General features: G+C 32.8%; 2 protein-coding genes across 2 annotated transcripts in view; both read right to left on the bottom strand.

Annotated features, from left to right (window-relative positions):
• Window positions 1-665: 665 nt before the first annotated feature.
• LOC140446421 (fibrinogen C domain-containing protein 1-like) lies at window positions 666-5,561 on the bottom strand. Its single transcript, XM_072538969.1, has 3 exons — window positions 5,504-5,561; window positions 3,648-3,881; window positions 666-835 (listed from the first exon to the last, which is right to left on the bottom strand). Exons 1-3 carry the CDS (start codon window positions 5,559-5,561, stop codon window positions 666-668), a joined length of 462 nt encoding a protein of 153 aa, XP_072395070.1.
• Window positions 5,562-17,341: 11,780 nt separating this feature from the next.
• The window catches only part of LOC140446804 (microfibril-associated glycoprotein 4-like), a 42,314-nt gene continuing 41,481 nt past the window's right edge, over window positions 17,342-18,174 (bottom strand). Inside the window, exon 6 of the mRNA XM_072539395.1 lies at window positions 17,342-17,605. Within this exon, the coding sequence (XP_072395496.1) occupies window positions 17,436-17,605 (170 nt within the window). The 3' untranslated portion in view covers window positions 17,342-17,435. The remainder of the gene's footprint in view (window positions 17,606-18,174) is intronic.

The raw sequence follows: 18,174 nt of genomic DNA, 5'->3' as shown, positions 1-18,174 counted from the left end.
ATACAAAATTTAATTTTCACTGTAGGTAAAATGTCTAAAAATACTAACCTGGAGTGACAATTATCATTTTATCAGTTGACATTGTGAAAGTACTGTCACTGTCACGATCAAGACCTGCGTCAAATTATATTTATGGGCATCATTGATTGGATATCTATTTAGCGTATTATAAACTCCGACCAATTATACAACCGTAAGGATAATTCGCTTTAATATGCGAATACCCGTGAACGATACCTAATTTTCTAAGTTCTATGTATAATAATAACAGACTCACGTTTCTTTCTGTCACTTCTAGTTTAGTGCGTTAGAGAGAATTCGAACAACTATGACGCACTGAAGGAATGGTTTGGGACGGACTATACGTAGTTTTATTAAGGGAATACATTGTAATGTAAAATTTTTTTTCTAGCAATTTGAGCTTTATAAGCTGCAGCCGTAAGTTAGTGTCTTTGATTTATTTGACATACCAAGCTTCTTATGTCTCCTGTGTCAATGGTTTTTTTATCTTTATAGACTTAATCTATTAAGGCAAATAGGAAAGACATAGGATTTGTTTATTAACAATAATAGAATCTGATTTGTTTTAGTTTTCTACATATATTTTATTTTTATTAAAGGAACAGAAGTAAGTGCATGTTATAGAATAATAATTTCCACGTATCTCAAATGCGTTTTGGTCGTACCATCATTCTTGATCCTGCTAAATTATATTCTTTTCCACGAAAACCATTCCACGTAATGCCATGAAATTTAAGCGAAGAAAGCAGTCCAAGATTTTGATATTTACCGTTAAGGCAGCTGTCGTGGCAATATCTATACCACCATGCCCCTTCTGTAACATATAAAATATGACATATACATATATATATATATATATATATATATATATATATATATATATATATATATATATATATATAAATTAAATGGGCTAATATATGGCCTAGGAGGACAAATTCGTTAAACTTCCCGTATTCGAATTGGTATCAATAAAGTGTTATGATCATTTCGGCCTATCCCAGCCCCATCAGACACTTTGGCTGATACAAATTCAAACTTAGAAGGTTCGCTGCGAAGAAATTCTATGATCGTTTTTAGTTTTTTAAGATCGGCTGTTTTATATTCAGGATGTGATAAACTTATAACCCTACTTTTCATATTTAATATTAGGTTGGTAATTAGCTGAAAAGTAATAAATAAACGTGTTGCTACATATTGGTTTTCTATACCATTCTGTTTTTAGAACGTTGTTTGAATCACGGTGTAACATCATATCTAGAAATGATATGCAGTTGTTGTTTTCTAATTCTAATGTAAATTGCAAGTCTGGACAGTGACTGTTTGTGTGTAGTGTGTCCATTATTTTGTCTTTTGGGAGTGCAACAATTAAATCGTCCATGTATTACAAAATGGGATATTAAATGGTAACTTCTCAATACAGCTTTTAATTAAGTCATTCAGTACAAAGTGTCAAATACGTACGCTAAAGATTATTTGCCTCTGCTAAGTGTACATCAGCTTAACGTATTTCACAGTGTTCAGAATGCTACACCACAGGGTGGCCGCGTAGGTCACCATCGACTTTATCTATCTATAACTTTATTTATCCTTCTATCTATCTATCTATCTATCTACTTCTTTTGGTGATAACTGAGCCTCCAATGTTCGGAATTAACCATACCAATGGCTCCAAACTTTTGTTTGTTTTCACTTTCGTCTTTTGTAAGTGTAATCCGACAGTCACTTAACAACAAGGAAACATGTATTGAGTAGATAGGTGGAATACTTTAACCAGGCACTTGATACGGTAAGGGGAGTAGATGAGAGGGAAGACAAACCACCAACCATTCTTGAAGTTAAAGGTTCAGTTAAAAAACTAGCCAGAAAGAAATCACACGGAATAGATAATCTACCAGCTGAACTATATAAAGAAGGGGGCCTTGATACCATTATGGCATTACAGCAGATTATAAAAGAAATATGGACACAGAAATCCCTTCTCAAATATTTTAATATTGGAATACTTTGCACCATACACAAAAAAAGGAGATATCTTTGAATGCTCTAACCACAAATGAATTACGCTTCTAAATGCAGAATTTTTTCCACAGTACTATGTCACCGTATGGCACCATATGCAGAACGGATAGTAGGAAAATACTAGCCTGGTTTTAGAGGTGGTAAATCTACAATTCCTCAGATTGCAACCCTAAAAAAAAATTTTGGAAAAAACACTGGAATATGACATTGATACTCATCACATATTTATAGACAACAAAGCAGCCTACGACTCTGTGAATAGAAGAGAAATGTTTAAAGCAATAAAGAGCTAGAAATACTAATTCAGCGCAAATCCTGGCCTATGCTGTTGATATCAATATGTTGAAAGAACGGAAAATGCTGTACGAGAAGCGTATGTAGCAATAAAAGCATCAGATACTAAAATGGGTTTAGTAATAAACAACAACAAAACAAAGTATATAATAATAAGCACGAAACCACAAATCCTACGACCACTAGTTATAGAAAACGACGTCATCGAAGCAGTGAACGAATTTGTATACCTTGGACGGCTCCTTAACACTAAAAATAAGAGTACCGCAGAGATAAAACGCAGAATTTACACGGCCAGTAGATGCCCTTTTGGGCTCAATCTCCTGCTTAAATCCACAATTATATCTAGAAATACAAAAATAAAACTCTACAAAACAATAGAGGAAGACCCAGAAAAAGGTTCCTTAATAACGTCGATGAAGACATGAGAAATATGGGAATACGTGCTTGGCGGAGAAAGGCGATGGATAGGGATGACTGGAGAGAAATTCTTGAGTAAGCTAGGATCCACGCAGGGTTTTAAAGCCAGAATGATGATGATGATCCGACAGTCACACTTCGAGATACTTTTTCCTACCGATTTAGCCGGTGTAATCTCCACCCCTGCCTCTATACAGCAAAGAAAGGACATGTCACGGCTCCCTTTGAGAACTACCAGCTTAGTATTCTAAGGTTCTAGTTATATAACCATCTACTTCAGCACATTTTTGATCTCATCTCTTATTTTTAATTTTACAGCTTCTCTTTTAACTCTATTTAATTTAATTGTTAAGACTACTTCTGATCTTCATCCTTTCTCGTTGCCAACTTTTGATAAGCATCTTTCTTCTTGTTTACTGTTATTCATAATTTCTATCATTTCTGAATCATTATTCATAATTTTTATTTGATTGTTTTTTTTACCACTACGCTTCATTTACAGCCCCATGAACGTACTTTTTCAGTTGTTGGTATAGTTTTCTCGATGACATTTTTTCTCCGTTTATATTTTTTATCTTTTTGGTCGTAATTTACAAAGAAATTTTATTTAATTTTCTTTTAAACTTAAAAGTTATATTCACGTGCTTCTAACTAGTGTTCTTTTTTTTTTGTTCTTTTTTTACTTGGGTCTTATTGATCTTTCGATAGGTCATTATCATCTTGGCCATAACTAAATGATGGTTGGTGCCATATTTCGATCCACGGTACACCCTTCGTCATTTCATTCCACCTGAAAAGTTTGACGTTATAATTGTAGAATAAATGAAGCAGTACAGTAAAAAATTCTAAGCTCATTACTTAATACAACAAACTTCTATTGTTCAACTTACCGAACATTTTTGCACAACTTCCAGAATGATTTTCGTCTAGGTCCACATCTGAAGTGGAGAGTTTTGAATTTAAATGTCCTATAAGTGCGTCACCAACAGTTCCTGAATATCCACTAAGTACATTTAACCTGTATCCATCCTTCTCAGCAGTTATGGCAAAAGAACCATAGTGGGCATACTCAGTTTCAATTTTTTCGTCAGTAAGCTCTACTAAGAGCTCGCTTGGTTCGAATGCTACAAAATTAAATTATTAATTAGATATTTGTTGTTAACACATACACATGACAAGAATGTCGATGGATATTATTTACTATGTCTAATGCATATTTCAGTTTTAAATACGTTTATTTTTGAAAGTTTCGATTTTCAATTCATTATTCAATTTCATTCAATTAAATTATTTTGTTTTGGTGCTTGGTAATACAGAGAAAAATTTTTCTCATATTTTAATTTTATTAAAAGTTTTTGTTAAAATATTGTTTTATTAAAAATGTTGATATCCTAGATATGTATTATAAATTTTTAAGTAGATGCCGTTAAAATGAAGTAAACTTTAACTTAAAAATACCTTATTACTCTCTTCTAAACCCTGAAAATCTAAATAAATACTTCTTTAATGTGAGTAAAAATATAACATCAGCTATTTTGCCAGAACCATATCCTATTTCCTATCTAGATAATTCAACAAAGGTCTCAAATTTATTATTTATAAGATCAGTTGTTGATAAATCTGAACTGATCCAAACAATCAGTAGTATAAAAAGCAAATCTTCCTGTAGTATTGATGAACTATCTATAAAAATTTTCTTAAATCTCCGAAATAATGTGTTGGAAGTCCTGGTTTCACTAATAAACGATTCCTTCGAAAAAGGTATATTTACAGAGTGCCCAAAGTCAGCCGTTATTATTCCTCTTCATAAGGGTGGTGAAAAATCTAATGTCTGCAACTATAGACCTATGGCCTTATTACCGGTCACATTCTATTACAAAGTCAGTTCGGATTTTTATCTAATAAATGTACAAGCTATGCTGTTTTCTGTGCTACATAAGGTCTATCACGCACTAAACAATAATCTTTATACAGCCACTGTTTCTGGTGACTACGCCAAAGCTTTTGATTGTGTAAATGACGACATTTTAACAAAAAACGATATTTCTACGGAATTCGAATCATTTCTTTGAATTGGTTAGGAATAAGAAACAACTAGTTAGAGCAAATGATACTGATTAGTCACAAAACATTGTATCTGGAGTACCAATGTGGAGTACCACAAGGTTGAATACTGGGTCCTCTACTTTTCCTTATCTTTGTAAATGACATTACTAACTTAAAAATCGATGGAAAAATTTTTATTTTTGCTGATGATACCAGTATTACCTGGAGGAACTCTAAAATTGCAACTCTTCATGCAATTATAACTTCTGATCTACTTAAAATAAAAACCTGGTCTGGCTCTAATGTCCACTATTTTAATGTGGATAAGACAATAAATATTATCTTATAAAGAAGCTCTTCAACCCATGCTTCTTAATAATAGCCAGATCAGTATCTTTGATTCTGTAAAATTTCTTGATATTTTTATAGACAGTAACCTTAAATGGTCCCTTTATATCGATTTGTTAAGTAAGAAACAAGCCTCAGCCTGCTATGCAATAAGATCTGTTTCAAAGAAAATCAATTTAGCATCTTCCAAAATAACATAGGTACTTTTCTTTATTCGAGTCACATCCTTGATATGTCCTTCCTTTTTGGGGTTCTAGTACAGCTGCTCAATCTGATGTTATTTTTAAATTACAAAAAAGAGCAATACAGTATCTTTTTGGACTCGGGATTTTAACTCACCATTAAAAATTACGAGATTTTAACTTTTTGCCCTCATCATCCTCAACATCATCATCATCAGGGCTTTTCATTCCGGGTGGAATGTTTGCCGCTCTTACTTAAAGCTCTCTGATTCCCTTATTGCGGTGAATCACTCCGCATTCCACTTGTATGTTGACAAAGTTTGTTGTATGACTTGGCGTTCGCTACAATTTTCTTCCACTCATTTCGATATGTGCATAGTTCTCTCCAGTTTCTCACTTCCAGAATTTTGATATCTCTTATGACCTGGTCCTCTTATCTCTTTCTGGGTGTTCCCCTTGGTCTTTCAGTTGCTGGTGTCCTTCTGGTGATCGTCTTAATCAGTAGGTCGTTTTTCCTTCTCTCTATATGTCCCAGCGATCTTATCCTCTGTGCTTTAATAAATCTAACTATATCTTCTTCCTTAATTATGTCTCTTAGTTCATGGTTCATTCTTCTTCTCATTTCTCCGTTGTCCATTCTTATGGGGCCCATAATCCGTCTGAGTATTTTTCTTTCGAATATTTTCAAATTTTCTTCATCTTTTTCCGTGAGGCACATTGTCTAAGCTGCGTACCTAACGAGTGGTCTGATTGCAACTCCGTATATTTTCAGTTTTGTATTTCTGGATAAGTTCTTGTCCTTCATAACCTATCATATCTCCAGTATGTTTTGTTTCCTGCTTTCGTTGCGTTACTTTTTCACTTCTCTTTTTTTGGCCATTCACTATTACTCCCAAATATTTAAATTGTTGGACTCCTTCAAGAGTGTATTTTACTATTCTGATTTCTCTCGTTCTGGTCTTCTAGAGCAGAGTAGATATTTTGTTTTTTCTTCGTTAGTTTCTAAAACCTCTTTCCGTGCTTCTTTTGCCAGGATTGTTACTGCTTCTTTTAATCTTTCCTTGTCTCTTCCCATAAGAACTAAATCATCTGCATATGCAACTATTTGTGTTGAGGGGTGGGCTATAGTTCCTTTAATTTTGCTGGCCTTGACTATTCCTTCTACTACTATGTTGAATAATGTGATTGACAGAGAATCACCTTGCCGCACTCCTATTTCTATTGCAATTGATTTTGTGCTACCTTCTTCTATTGTTACTTTAGCTCGAGCTCCATCCATGGTCATTTTTGCTAATCTAATTAATTTTGCTGGTATATATTGATTTTTCATTTCAATAAATAATTAATTTCTTCCAATACAGTCAAAGGCTTGTCTGAAATCTACGAAGAGGATGTGGAGTTCTATGTTGTGTTCGTGGCATTTTTCGATTTTTTGTGTAACTATGTGGATCGCATCTGTAGTGGATCTGCCTTCTCTGAATCCTTGCTGCTTGTCCCCAATTTTTTTCTCTGTGAATTGAGTGAGTTTTTGTTTGATGTTGGCTGTTAGAATTTTATATGTTGTGCTCAGTAGAGATATTTCTTTCTTAAATATTAGTATCATTCTGTTTTTTCTCCAATCCTCTGTCATTTTCTCTGCTTTCCATATTCTAACTATTAGGTTATAGATGCTTGTTAATAACTTTTCCCCTACGTTTTTAATTAGCTCATTGGGAATTTCGTCTGGGCCAGGTGTTCTTTTCTGTTTTATTCTTTAAATGATGTCTAAATATTCATCATATGTTTGTATCCCTATTTCATTATCTGTAATGTCTTCCATTGCGCCTACTTCCTCTTCCGGGCTTTCTTTGCATCTATATAGTTCTTTGAGGTGTGTTTCCAATGATGTACTGTCAATTTTAACTACTGGTCTGCCTTTTCTTTGTTGAGCTTTTCAGTATCCAAATAGTTTGGCGCTTTTTTTACTATTATTTTCTAGGTCCTTTAACAGCTCTTTCATCCACAGTTTTTTTCGTTCTTGCAACAATTATCCGCTGCTCTCTTTTTTTCTTTATATTCGTTTTGATGATGTTCTTCTTTAGTTGATATTCATATATCTTTTGCTTGGATTTTCTGTTTGATTTTATTTTTATTTTTATTTTTATTTTTTCCCATATGTTCTCTGTGTTATTTGCTTCTGTTAGATTTTCCTTTAGGGTTGTCTCATATTGTTCTCTTAGTTCTGTACTTAGTTCTGTACTTTTAACTTCTCCAGATTCCATTTTATTTTGTTTTGTCTTGTTCTCTCTGCTTTAGTTATCTCCATTTTGATTTCTCCTATTACTAGAAAATGGTGTGTGTCCACGTTTGCTCTTCTATATGATCTGACATCGTGCATTATTGCTTTCCACTTTTTGGATATTAGTATGTGATCTGTCTGATTTCCATCTGTTGTGCCAGGTATCAACCATGTTACTTTATGCTCTCTTCTGTGCTTGAAGTTTGTACTTATAATGTAACTGTTTGTTATTCCTGCTAGTTGGCATAATTTTCTTGCGTTGTCGTTTGACTCGTCATGAATAGTTTCTTTTCCTGCTACTTCCTTATACTGGTTTTCTTTGGCTACTTTTGCATTAAAGTCACCAACCATTCGTACTATATCATTTTTGAATAACTTTTCATATAATTTTTCCAGTTGTTCATATAATTCAATTTTATTATTTTCTGGTACATTTTCTGTGGGTGCATATTATGTTTATGATTGTCATATTGGCTTGTTTGTTTTCTATTTTTATATATGACATTCGTTCGTTTATTGCTTTAAATTCTATAACTTTATCCCAATTGTTATTGTTAACCATGAATGCTGAACCGTTTTTCCTTGTTTGTGTTCTCCCGAGTAGTATATTGTGTAGTTTTTCTTTTTGGTATTTCCTTCTCCTTTTTATCTTAGTTCTTGTAGTGCTAGTTTGTCTACTCTGTATCTTTGCATTTCTGTTGCTACCTCTTCCATTTTTACTCATCTTAATAATGTTTGAACGTTCCATGTTCCTACGTTTACTTCGTTTATCTTCTTCTTTTTTCTTTTTCTGTCTCTTTTTCTTATATTTGATTCGCTGTTCTTTTTCCGTGCTAGTTTTATCATCAGGTTTTCATCCGTTTTCTTTAAAGTCTCTTTACATTCCATACACGCGTTTTTCATATTCGTTTGCCGGGATGTTTTAATAAACTAGTCGTTTGTTCTTCACTATGTGCTACTTTTACATACGATCCCAGTTTTTTTGGCTATATGCCAGTATTATTTGCGGTCTTGGTTATTTTTGCCATATTTTCTGATTTATTTTCGTCATCTTTTTTCTAGATATCCAGTTTTATGAGCTGTAAATCATTTTGCACTTCATTTAGTTTTTTTTTCTATTCTTATACCTTTATTATCCATACAATCTTATTTTTCACTCATCTTTTTCATCATTTTCTCCATCTTTTTTCTTTTCTCAACTATACATTTTTTTTTCTTAATCACTAGGATAGCGTTAAAAGCTTTCTGAGCTCGACGGTTCAGAAGACTTTGCTTTTATCCAATCTCAGAGATTAGAAGGTAACTAATTTTGACACACTTACTTCCGCAGATTGCTCTCACAATCCGGCAACGTCGGCCATTTATATGTCTGTATTCCGTGACCTGACGATTCCTTAACTGTCAATTGTCAAATTTGTTAAACTGAATTGTCCGCTTACTTTTTAGTTGTACGCTATTTATTATGTGTACTTACAGTTTTACTTGTGGATTTCTATTGTCGATGCTACTTTCTGTGTATATTTTTTTAATTTATAACCACTATTTTTCGACTTATCCTTAGAGCGAAATAATTTTGACGTATTACCACTTACACACACTGTTACCAAGTCATTTTGCCGTCTATATATTCCAAAATATGTTTTATTATGATTATTCGCTTTTATATTCAGGACTAACACATTCGCGACAAATATTGAATAAGTGCTCTAAACAAAACCTTTTGCATTTTACACAGAAAAATCGTGTTGGTCGGTTCTTCTTACGATCACAATACACACATCGGCCAAGTTTATTATTAGTGATATTAGAAGGGAGATGTGTTTCTATTCCTAGTATTTCTTGAATTCGAATTTAAATACTCCCTGATATATGTTGGGTCACTCATCGACGAAAATGGCTTTCGATGAGTTGAAACGATATTTGTAAAAATTGTCTTTTTTGTTGATTGCAATTTGAATTGTTTATGGAATGAATAACGAATGTATTTATTTCAGCTACGTTCAACCATATGTACAAAATTACTACGGGACACCTTCTGGTATTTCGAGAAACATCATATGCAGCAAACAATTCGTCGACATAATCGACGCCCCCTTATGTCGAATTGTAATCCATAATTATATCTGGTTTATTATTTGTTTTCCTATCTATACTGTTATTATAATGAAGACTTGATAGCAAAAATATATTTTTTTTTATATTTTTCTTTGATATATACGACACAAGGGTGGCATTTTTCTTGAAAGAAAACTTGCTTGATAATACAGAACGTTCTGTAAGATTAGAAAATTCAGGTAGCAACTCTTTTTTGTTTTTTCTGCCTGTGCCTATAAGAGTTAAGTTAAAATCTTTATGTTAATTTTCGAGCAATTCTAAACTTGTGACAAGTTGTCCAACTGTAATATTTCTGCCAGTCTCTTTTATTGACTTGCGTTATCTCTAAACATATTTAGGCAAATTGCTAACTGCAAATGGTCCATCGGACTGTTGACCAACATAAACCTACATGTCTGACGTGTAAAATGTTTTCGAATCCGTCATTGCAAATATTTTGATCCCGTATTTTGCGGGTTAGCTTGGCATATACTGTGAAAAACAGCATTTTTCTCGAAATGGTTCAAGATTTTCGTCAATAGTCATATGATATTTAAAAGGTAAATAAGCGGATTGACAGTTTTTGACAAAATCATCAAACGTCTCCATTATAGGGGCAAACGTGTCATTTTTTTTCTTTTCTCACGGGTTAGCATATCATCAAATCTCAAATGCTAAAAAAGAAATCTAAATCTAATACGAGACATTGTTAGTCTAAAAATCTCTACGCCTGTTTTTATCTTATATTTATTTACAGTTTAATCCGCTATACGCTTTTGACACTAGTATTTGTACAAATAACGACGAGCTGTTAACAGAAAACAATTTTACAATTCCAGATAACAATCCTGAAGTAGATGTTATCGTAAATATTCCTGGAATTGACAGGTAATGTTTTTTTGTTCGTAATGCTAATATTTTTGTTATAGTTTGTATTATGCATTTTAGTCATGAAAATGAAATTTTAAAACTGAAAGAAAAGGTTACCATAATGGAAACCCAAAATACTAATTGATTGAATAAAATTAACGATACACTTATATAAATACAATGCTGAAAAATATTTTTATTCCTGGTTAAATTGAAAACTTATTAAATTAAACAGAAATGATTGGCGCCAGAAGCTATATCATCAGCGATTTTTTTACGTAGCGTCAGTCCCAAAAATTATCGATACCTAAGGTCGCGTGGATACCGTTTACCTTCAATGTCTACGCTGTGAAATTGGGCATCCACGTTTTCGTTAACTCCAGGATATTTAAAATATATCATTACATTGATGAAAAAGATGTCACCAGATTTACAGGCAGTCGACAAATTATGTATATTATCGTTCCACGAAATATACATTTCTAATAGAATAGACATTAAAAACAAAAAGAAGAGAGAGAAATAGGCTCTCATAAAACTTAACAAACGGTGATAGCACAAGAGTTAAATGGTCATTGGAAACAGCCTGTTTTTGACGAAATAACGAAAAATATATTGCATGACCTAATTTCAAAACTTTATGATGCTGGATTTGTGGTTGTTGGTATCGTAAGCGACATGGGCACGGACAATAGAAAAGCCCAAATCAAATCAAAATAACTTAGTTACTTAGTTAGAAAACCGCTCCTTAATAGACCTATTGATCAGATATGAAGATGAAGACCCAGAACAAGGGACCCAGAAACCCTTGATATCATCGATGAAGACATGAGAAGCATTAGAATACGTGCTTGGCAGAGAAAGGAGATGGATTAGGATGACTGTAGAGAAATTCTTGGGAAGGCTAGGACTCACACAGGATTTTAAAGCCAGAATTTCATATACCAATTTTTCCTAATTTGGTTTTAAACGTAGTAATAATTATTTTTTCAGTGTGGGTTCTCAGCAACTTATTCAAGCAAAATGTTTAAAGTTATAAAGGCTACAAATTTATTAATTTTTTTTCAAATAATGATTTTATTTCAATTTCTTTCGATTTTATTTATTTGTAAACATTCTATTTTGTTTATTTTTTTTCTAAACTAAGGGGAAATCTCCTTGTTGTGTTGTGGATATAAAATATTTACCAGTATACTTAACCATAGACTACAACCCCTATTATAAGGGTGTTGACCTTTTGAAACTTTTTTAATTCCTTCTATATGCAGCTAGAATATTATTATATTTATTTAATCTTTGCCAGTCTGCTATTTTCAATTTATTACTGTCTCAAATTTGTAATAATTTGCAATCTTCTTCTACATATGACAAGGAAATATTTAAAAGCTATGATGTCGCTAAAACAAGGTTTAATATTCTAGTTTTTGGCATAATTTGTATTTTTCTTGTCCCCATTGCTCGAGAGGGACCTCCCCTAAACCCACATGGCCGCTGCTATGAAAACCCAACATGTCCTTGAAGTTATAATTCCAAACATTATCTGGAACAAGCAGCCGTAGTAGTCACATTCTACAATCCATCCAATCAGCATTTGAATTCACCGAGAAGTTATCCTCCCTAAGTATTTTTAGCCAGCAATATTTATTTGCAGCAATTGGTCGCATTGCTCCTGTAGTGATCCTTTCCCAAGTTAATATGCTCCTTTTCTAACTTGGCTGCACCGTACTAAAGACGACCAACAGTCAGAAATACGTATATACGGTTGTCTTCCATCTTATACACATATTTTATTATATTTTTTTCCTTTGTTGCGAGCTATGCCGATATCTTTTATCTTTATTTTACTATCAACTCGCATTAACATTTTTCTTGTTGTTTAAAACGTTCTAAACGTTTGGCATTTCTTTGCTCAGGTAGCTTACCTTCCGCTGTGGATGTGTTGGTTGCTGCTCTGTAAACCTCAAAGTCTTCTAACATTATTGCCTGAAATTGGTCGCATTGTTCCTGTAGTGATCCTTTCCCAGGTTAATATGCTCCTTTTCTAACTTGGCTGCACCGTACTGAAGACGACCAATAGTCAGAATTACGTATATACGGTTGCCTTCCATCTTATACACATATTTTATTATATTTTTTTTTTCCTTTGTTGCGAGCTATCCCGATATCTTTTACATTTATTTTACTATCAACTCGCATTAACCTTTTTCTTATATATATATATATATATATATATATATATATATATATATATATACACATATATATATATATATATATATATATATATATATATATATATATATATATATATATATATATATATATATATATATATATATATATATATATATATATATCGAGAAAAGGAGTACGACCGTCAATCCAATATAAATTAAGGAACACTCAGAAGAGTGGTGGGTTTTTTCGGTCAAAAGGTGGAGAAAAAAGACAAAGTTGATGGCTACTTCATCTATTTATTAAAGACGTTTCGCTTTATTAATCAGAAAGCATCATCAGTTCATCTAAAAAGAACAATATGAAAAAACCACACAAACATGGAAAAGTTGTTACATGTGTTACCTTAAAAAGATATGTAGCAGTCAGTGATATTAAAGTTGTAAAGACACTTAAGTAAATTGACATTATACGATTACGATGTATAAACAATAAATTGAACTAAATAAGTTAACAATTTGTTCAAACTAAGCACAGCAACACAGCAACAAAGAAATATTTCTTACTTATATTAACTTAAACTTATGTAACTTTTGACATAGTCACTCGTTGCATATTCACACATATATATTAACATATAAAATAAATTTAAATATAAAATAGAATATAAGAAATATTTCTTACTTATATTAGCTTACACTTATGCAACTTGCATTACTTTTGACCTAGTCTCGTGTTGCATATACACATATTTGTATTAACCGTTTTTAATCAAATAGTTCAATTCAGTTATATAATTGATATGATTCATAGAATCCTTTTTCATTTGCAGCTCCAAGTGTATGAACCTTGGACTGTTGGAAATTATAATTGATCTTCACCTATGGCTGATTAACCAGCCACAACGTTGACGATTTATATATGAGTTTTTGGTTTGACCTCACTTGTTTGTTTGTTTTGTCTTAGCCGATCTTCTTCTTCTTCATGTGCCTTGTCCGTTCCGAACGTAGGCAATCAACATGGCTATTCTGACTTTGTTTACGGCAGATCTGAATAGTTTAGCAGATGACAATCCGAACCATTGCCGCAAGTTTTGGAGCCACGAGTGTCTTCTCCTCCCTGGACCCCTTCTGCTGTCTATTTTCCCTTGAACGATCAGCTGTAGTACTCTATATTTTTTATGTCTCATAACGTGACCCAAGTATTCCAACTTTATTTTCTTTATACTTATTCCTACCTCCCTCTCTTTACCTATCCGGCGTAGTACCTCTTCGTTGGTCACGTGCTCAGTCCAGGATATACGTAATATACGTCGGTAAGCCCACATTTCGAAGGCCTCTACTTTTTTCATCAATGTTGCGGTCATTGTCCACGCCTCCATTCCATATAACAAAACCGGGTACATAACATTTCAGAAGTCGAATTTTGAGAGGTAGGGCGAGGCTTTTAGAGGTGAAAATTTGCTTCATGCTAGTGAACAATGCTCTTGCCTTTTCTACTCTTATACGTATTTCCTTCGCTTGATCCCAATTTGAGTTAACTGTTGTTCCCAAGTAGATGTACGAATCCACGTGTTCAATTCTTTCATTGTCTAATATCAGTTGCTGTGGTGGTTGTTGGGTTTTGCTTATTAACATCCATTTGGTTTTTGTGATATTTAGTCTGAGTCCGTATTGTGCACTTGTTTTTTGTATCTTACTCATTAGGCAACTCAGTTCCTCCATGCTACTTGCTAAAATCACAGTGTCATCAGCATACCTTATGTTATTAATTATTTCTCCATTTTTCTTTATGCCTTCCGTGCTTTCCTCGAGCGCTGTCTTAAATACTTCTTCTGAGTATATATTAAAGAGAATAGGCGACAAGATACAGCCCTGTCGTACCCCTTTCTTGATCTCAATTTTATTGGTCAATGTAGATCCTACTGTCACTTTAGCTGTTTGACCCCAATATAGACTCGCTATTGTTCGAATGTTTCTGTAGTCGACTCCGATCTTATGGAGAACTTCAATTATCTTTTCGTGCTTTACGTTATCGAATACTTTTGCGTAGTCTATAAAGCATATGTACACGTCTTTGTTTATATCTCTGCAGCGCTGGATGAGTACCTGTAGACTAAAAAGTGCTTCTCTTGTCCCAAGAGAATTCCGAAACCCAAACTGCGAATCTCCAATGTTATCCTTGCATTTTTTGCTTATTCTGTTGTAAATAACCTTGGTGTATGCTTTCGAAATGTGGTTAATTAGACTTATCATCCGATGTTGATCACAAGACTTTGCTTTTGATTTTTTCGGTATGGCAACAAAAGTTGAATCTAGCCAGTCTTCAGGAAACTCTCCGCTGTTATAATTATTGTTAAAGAGTCTGACGAGTGAGTCTAGAAATTGACTATTTGTTTCGCACAGCATTTTCAATACTTCCCCGTATACGTTATCGTTGCCTGGTCTTTTGTTATTTTTAAGACCCTTTATAGCATTCTCCACTTCTGATTTTAGAATAGACGGGCCAGTATCATCATTGCTCAGTGTATAAACACTAGGACGGTCATCATTACACAGTTGTTCCACATAAGTTTCCCAGATTCTAACTATTTTCTCGGGGTCTAGTTGTAGATGTCCATTATTATCGCACAGCCCTTTCGATAAAATATTGTAGCTTTTCTTTGTTGTGAGTTCCTTTATCTTCTTATGCATATTGTGATAGTCGTATACCTTTTCGCACTGTTCGATTTCTTCGCATCTCTCCGAGAACCATTTCTCTTTAGTTTTTCTTATCTCAGCTCTTATTCGTCTATGGGTTTCACGGTATTTGGCAGTATCTTTAGTTTTATATATCCGTCTCTCTCCCATCATGTTAAGGATTTCTGCAGTCATCCAGTCTTTCTTTTTTCTCTTATCAGGTAGTAAAAACTTGGTGCTTGAAGTCCTAATCTCTTCTTTAATTTCACTCCACTTTTCCAGCGGTTCATTGTTATTTTTAAGGATTTTTGATATTTCGGTATTTAAATTCTCCTGCATCTGTTGTTTAATATTATCGTTGGAAAGCTTCCTAATATCTAGCGTTTCGGGCCTGTTCTTTACATTTGGCTTTTTTAACTTTACTTCAAACTTACATATCACCGGATTGTGGTCTGATGCTACGTCTGCACCCGGGTAAATTTTTACGGCTTTGATGGAGTTTCTAAACCTGATTGGTGCAGCGATATAATCTATTTGATTTCTGATTATTTTACCAGGTGAGTCTGCCGGTGATTTCCAGGTATAGAGTCTACGGTGCGGGAGCTTAAAAAGAGTGTTAGTAAGTACTAGATTGTGTTCTTGGCAAAATTGAACTAGCCGATCAATGGGGGAAATTTGGTGTTATTAACCACCTTTCCTTTCATTTATTGATTCCTTACAAGAAGGTTGTCACCCAAACTCAACTTATCATTTAAATAAACCGCTCTATTATAAGGGTTGGTATTTCACCTTGCTGTTCTGTTATAATTAATGACCTCAAGGTTTTACTGTCTTTTTACGTTGGTGGCGTGGTTGTCTTTATAAAACACCATTTTACCGGCAGCATTCAAGAAGCCACGAGTGGTAATTTCATTATACATTAAATTATTCAATTTCAATATTAATTAATATAATAATGCTACCTAAAGTTAAAATTAAATCATAACTATTGCTGTATTGTTGGAAGTTCATCTATCATTTTCTTAGTTCTTCATTCTCTTTTTCAATGTTTTTTTACTTATACATTTTTATATAAAAAAACAAAACCACATGTTCTTTTTGCTGTGCTTAGTTTGAACAAATTGTTAACTTATTTAGTTCAATTTATTGTTTATACATCGTAATCGTATAATGTCCATTTACTTAAGTGTCTTTACAACTTTAATATCACTGACTGCTACATATCTTTTTAAGGTAACACATGTAACAACTTTTCCATGCTTGTGTGGTTTTTTCATATTGTTCTTTTTAGATGAACTGATGATGCTTTCTGATTAAGAAAGCGAAACGTCTTCAATAAATAGATAAAGTAGCCATCAACTTTGTCTTTTTTCTCCACCTTTTGACCGAAAAAACCCACCTTTCTTCTGAGTGATCCTTAATTTATATTGGATTGACGGTCGTACTCCTTTTCTCGATATATATATATATATATATATATATATATATATATATATATATATATATATATATATATATATATATATAAGAAAAAGGTTAATGCGAGTTGATAGTAAAGCTCGCAACAAAGGAAAAAAAAATATAATAAAATATGTGTATAAGATGGAAGACAACCGTATATACGTATTTCTGACTATTGGTCGTCTTCAGTACGGTACAGCCAAGTTAGAAAAGGAGCATATTAACAAAGGAGCATAAATATATATATATATATATATATATATATATATATATATATATATATATATACATACATATATATATACACATCTTTCGTTACTTCTATGTATACAAACGTAGATATTTTATATATATATATATATATATATATATAAATATTTATCTGGATTAAATCATTTAGTCACAACACAAAGGAGGGAGAAGTTGGAGGACAAAAAAAAACCAAAATATCGCGCACTAGTATTTATTAGTGATATTACAATACATTATGCGTGCATTATATCTATACGTTTCCTTTATCATTGGTTCACTTGTTGATTACTATTCTTACGCTTCAACTGCTCGAATCATCATTTTAGATCCTGCTAAGATATATGGAAGTCCTCTAAAACCATTCCAGTTTAGACCGTGATAATTATAGGTCGCAGGAAGATTTACGTTGATGTGTTTTCCGTTTAAATTGCTTGTATGGCAAGATTTGTACCACCACGCACCCTCTAAAATTCAATATTAATCTTAAGTGATTTTAACATGTATTTAAAAATGATAAATATTATAATAACAAATAATAAGAAAGGGAATATGCCTGATTAATCGTTGCTACGCTGGCCTAGACCGTCAACAAATAGAAATATGTCAAGAACAACAAAATTTAAACTTTATGAAACGATAGTGCTTCCAATGTTGATTGCTGTATACATATAGACCAGGGCAGATCTGTGAAAAACGTCTATATGTGAGAGGTGGCATTCAGATTTTTGCAAAAAAAGTTTTGTGAGCAGTTCAATAATGTTGTTCTGAAGCTATTTTCTTGTGTCATTTTAAAGTAATTACTATTTAAATGGGAATAAGCCATAATTAAAGAGTAAAGTACGTTTATTGATGTTTCAATTTCCACTTCGGAAATCGTTCTCAAAATACAAACATTAGTGAATTTACTAATAGTAATAATTTCAATAATAGTAATAGACTTATACTCCCTCTCAAATAGGTCGAAAATATTATTATAAAAATTTTAATATTTAAAAATGACTATGTCCATTGGTTAGTTATTGTTAGTTGTCCA

Source organism: Diabrotica undecimpunctata, chromosome 7, assembly GCF_040954645.1.
Source record: "Diabrotica undecimpunctata isolate CICGRU chromosome 7, icDiaUnde3, whole genome shotgun sequence".
In the NCBI taxonomy this organism is placed as follows: Eukaryota; Metazoa; Arthropoda; class Insecta; order Coleoptera; family Chrysomelidae; genus Diabrotica; species Diabrotica undecimpunctata.
Note: the sequence above shows the minus strand (reverse complement) of the source record. Positions and strands in the feature narration are given on the sequence as shown.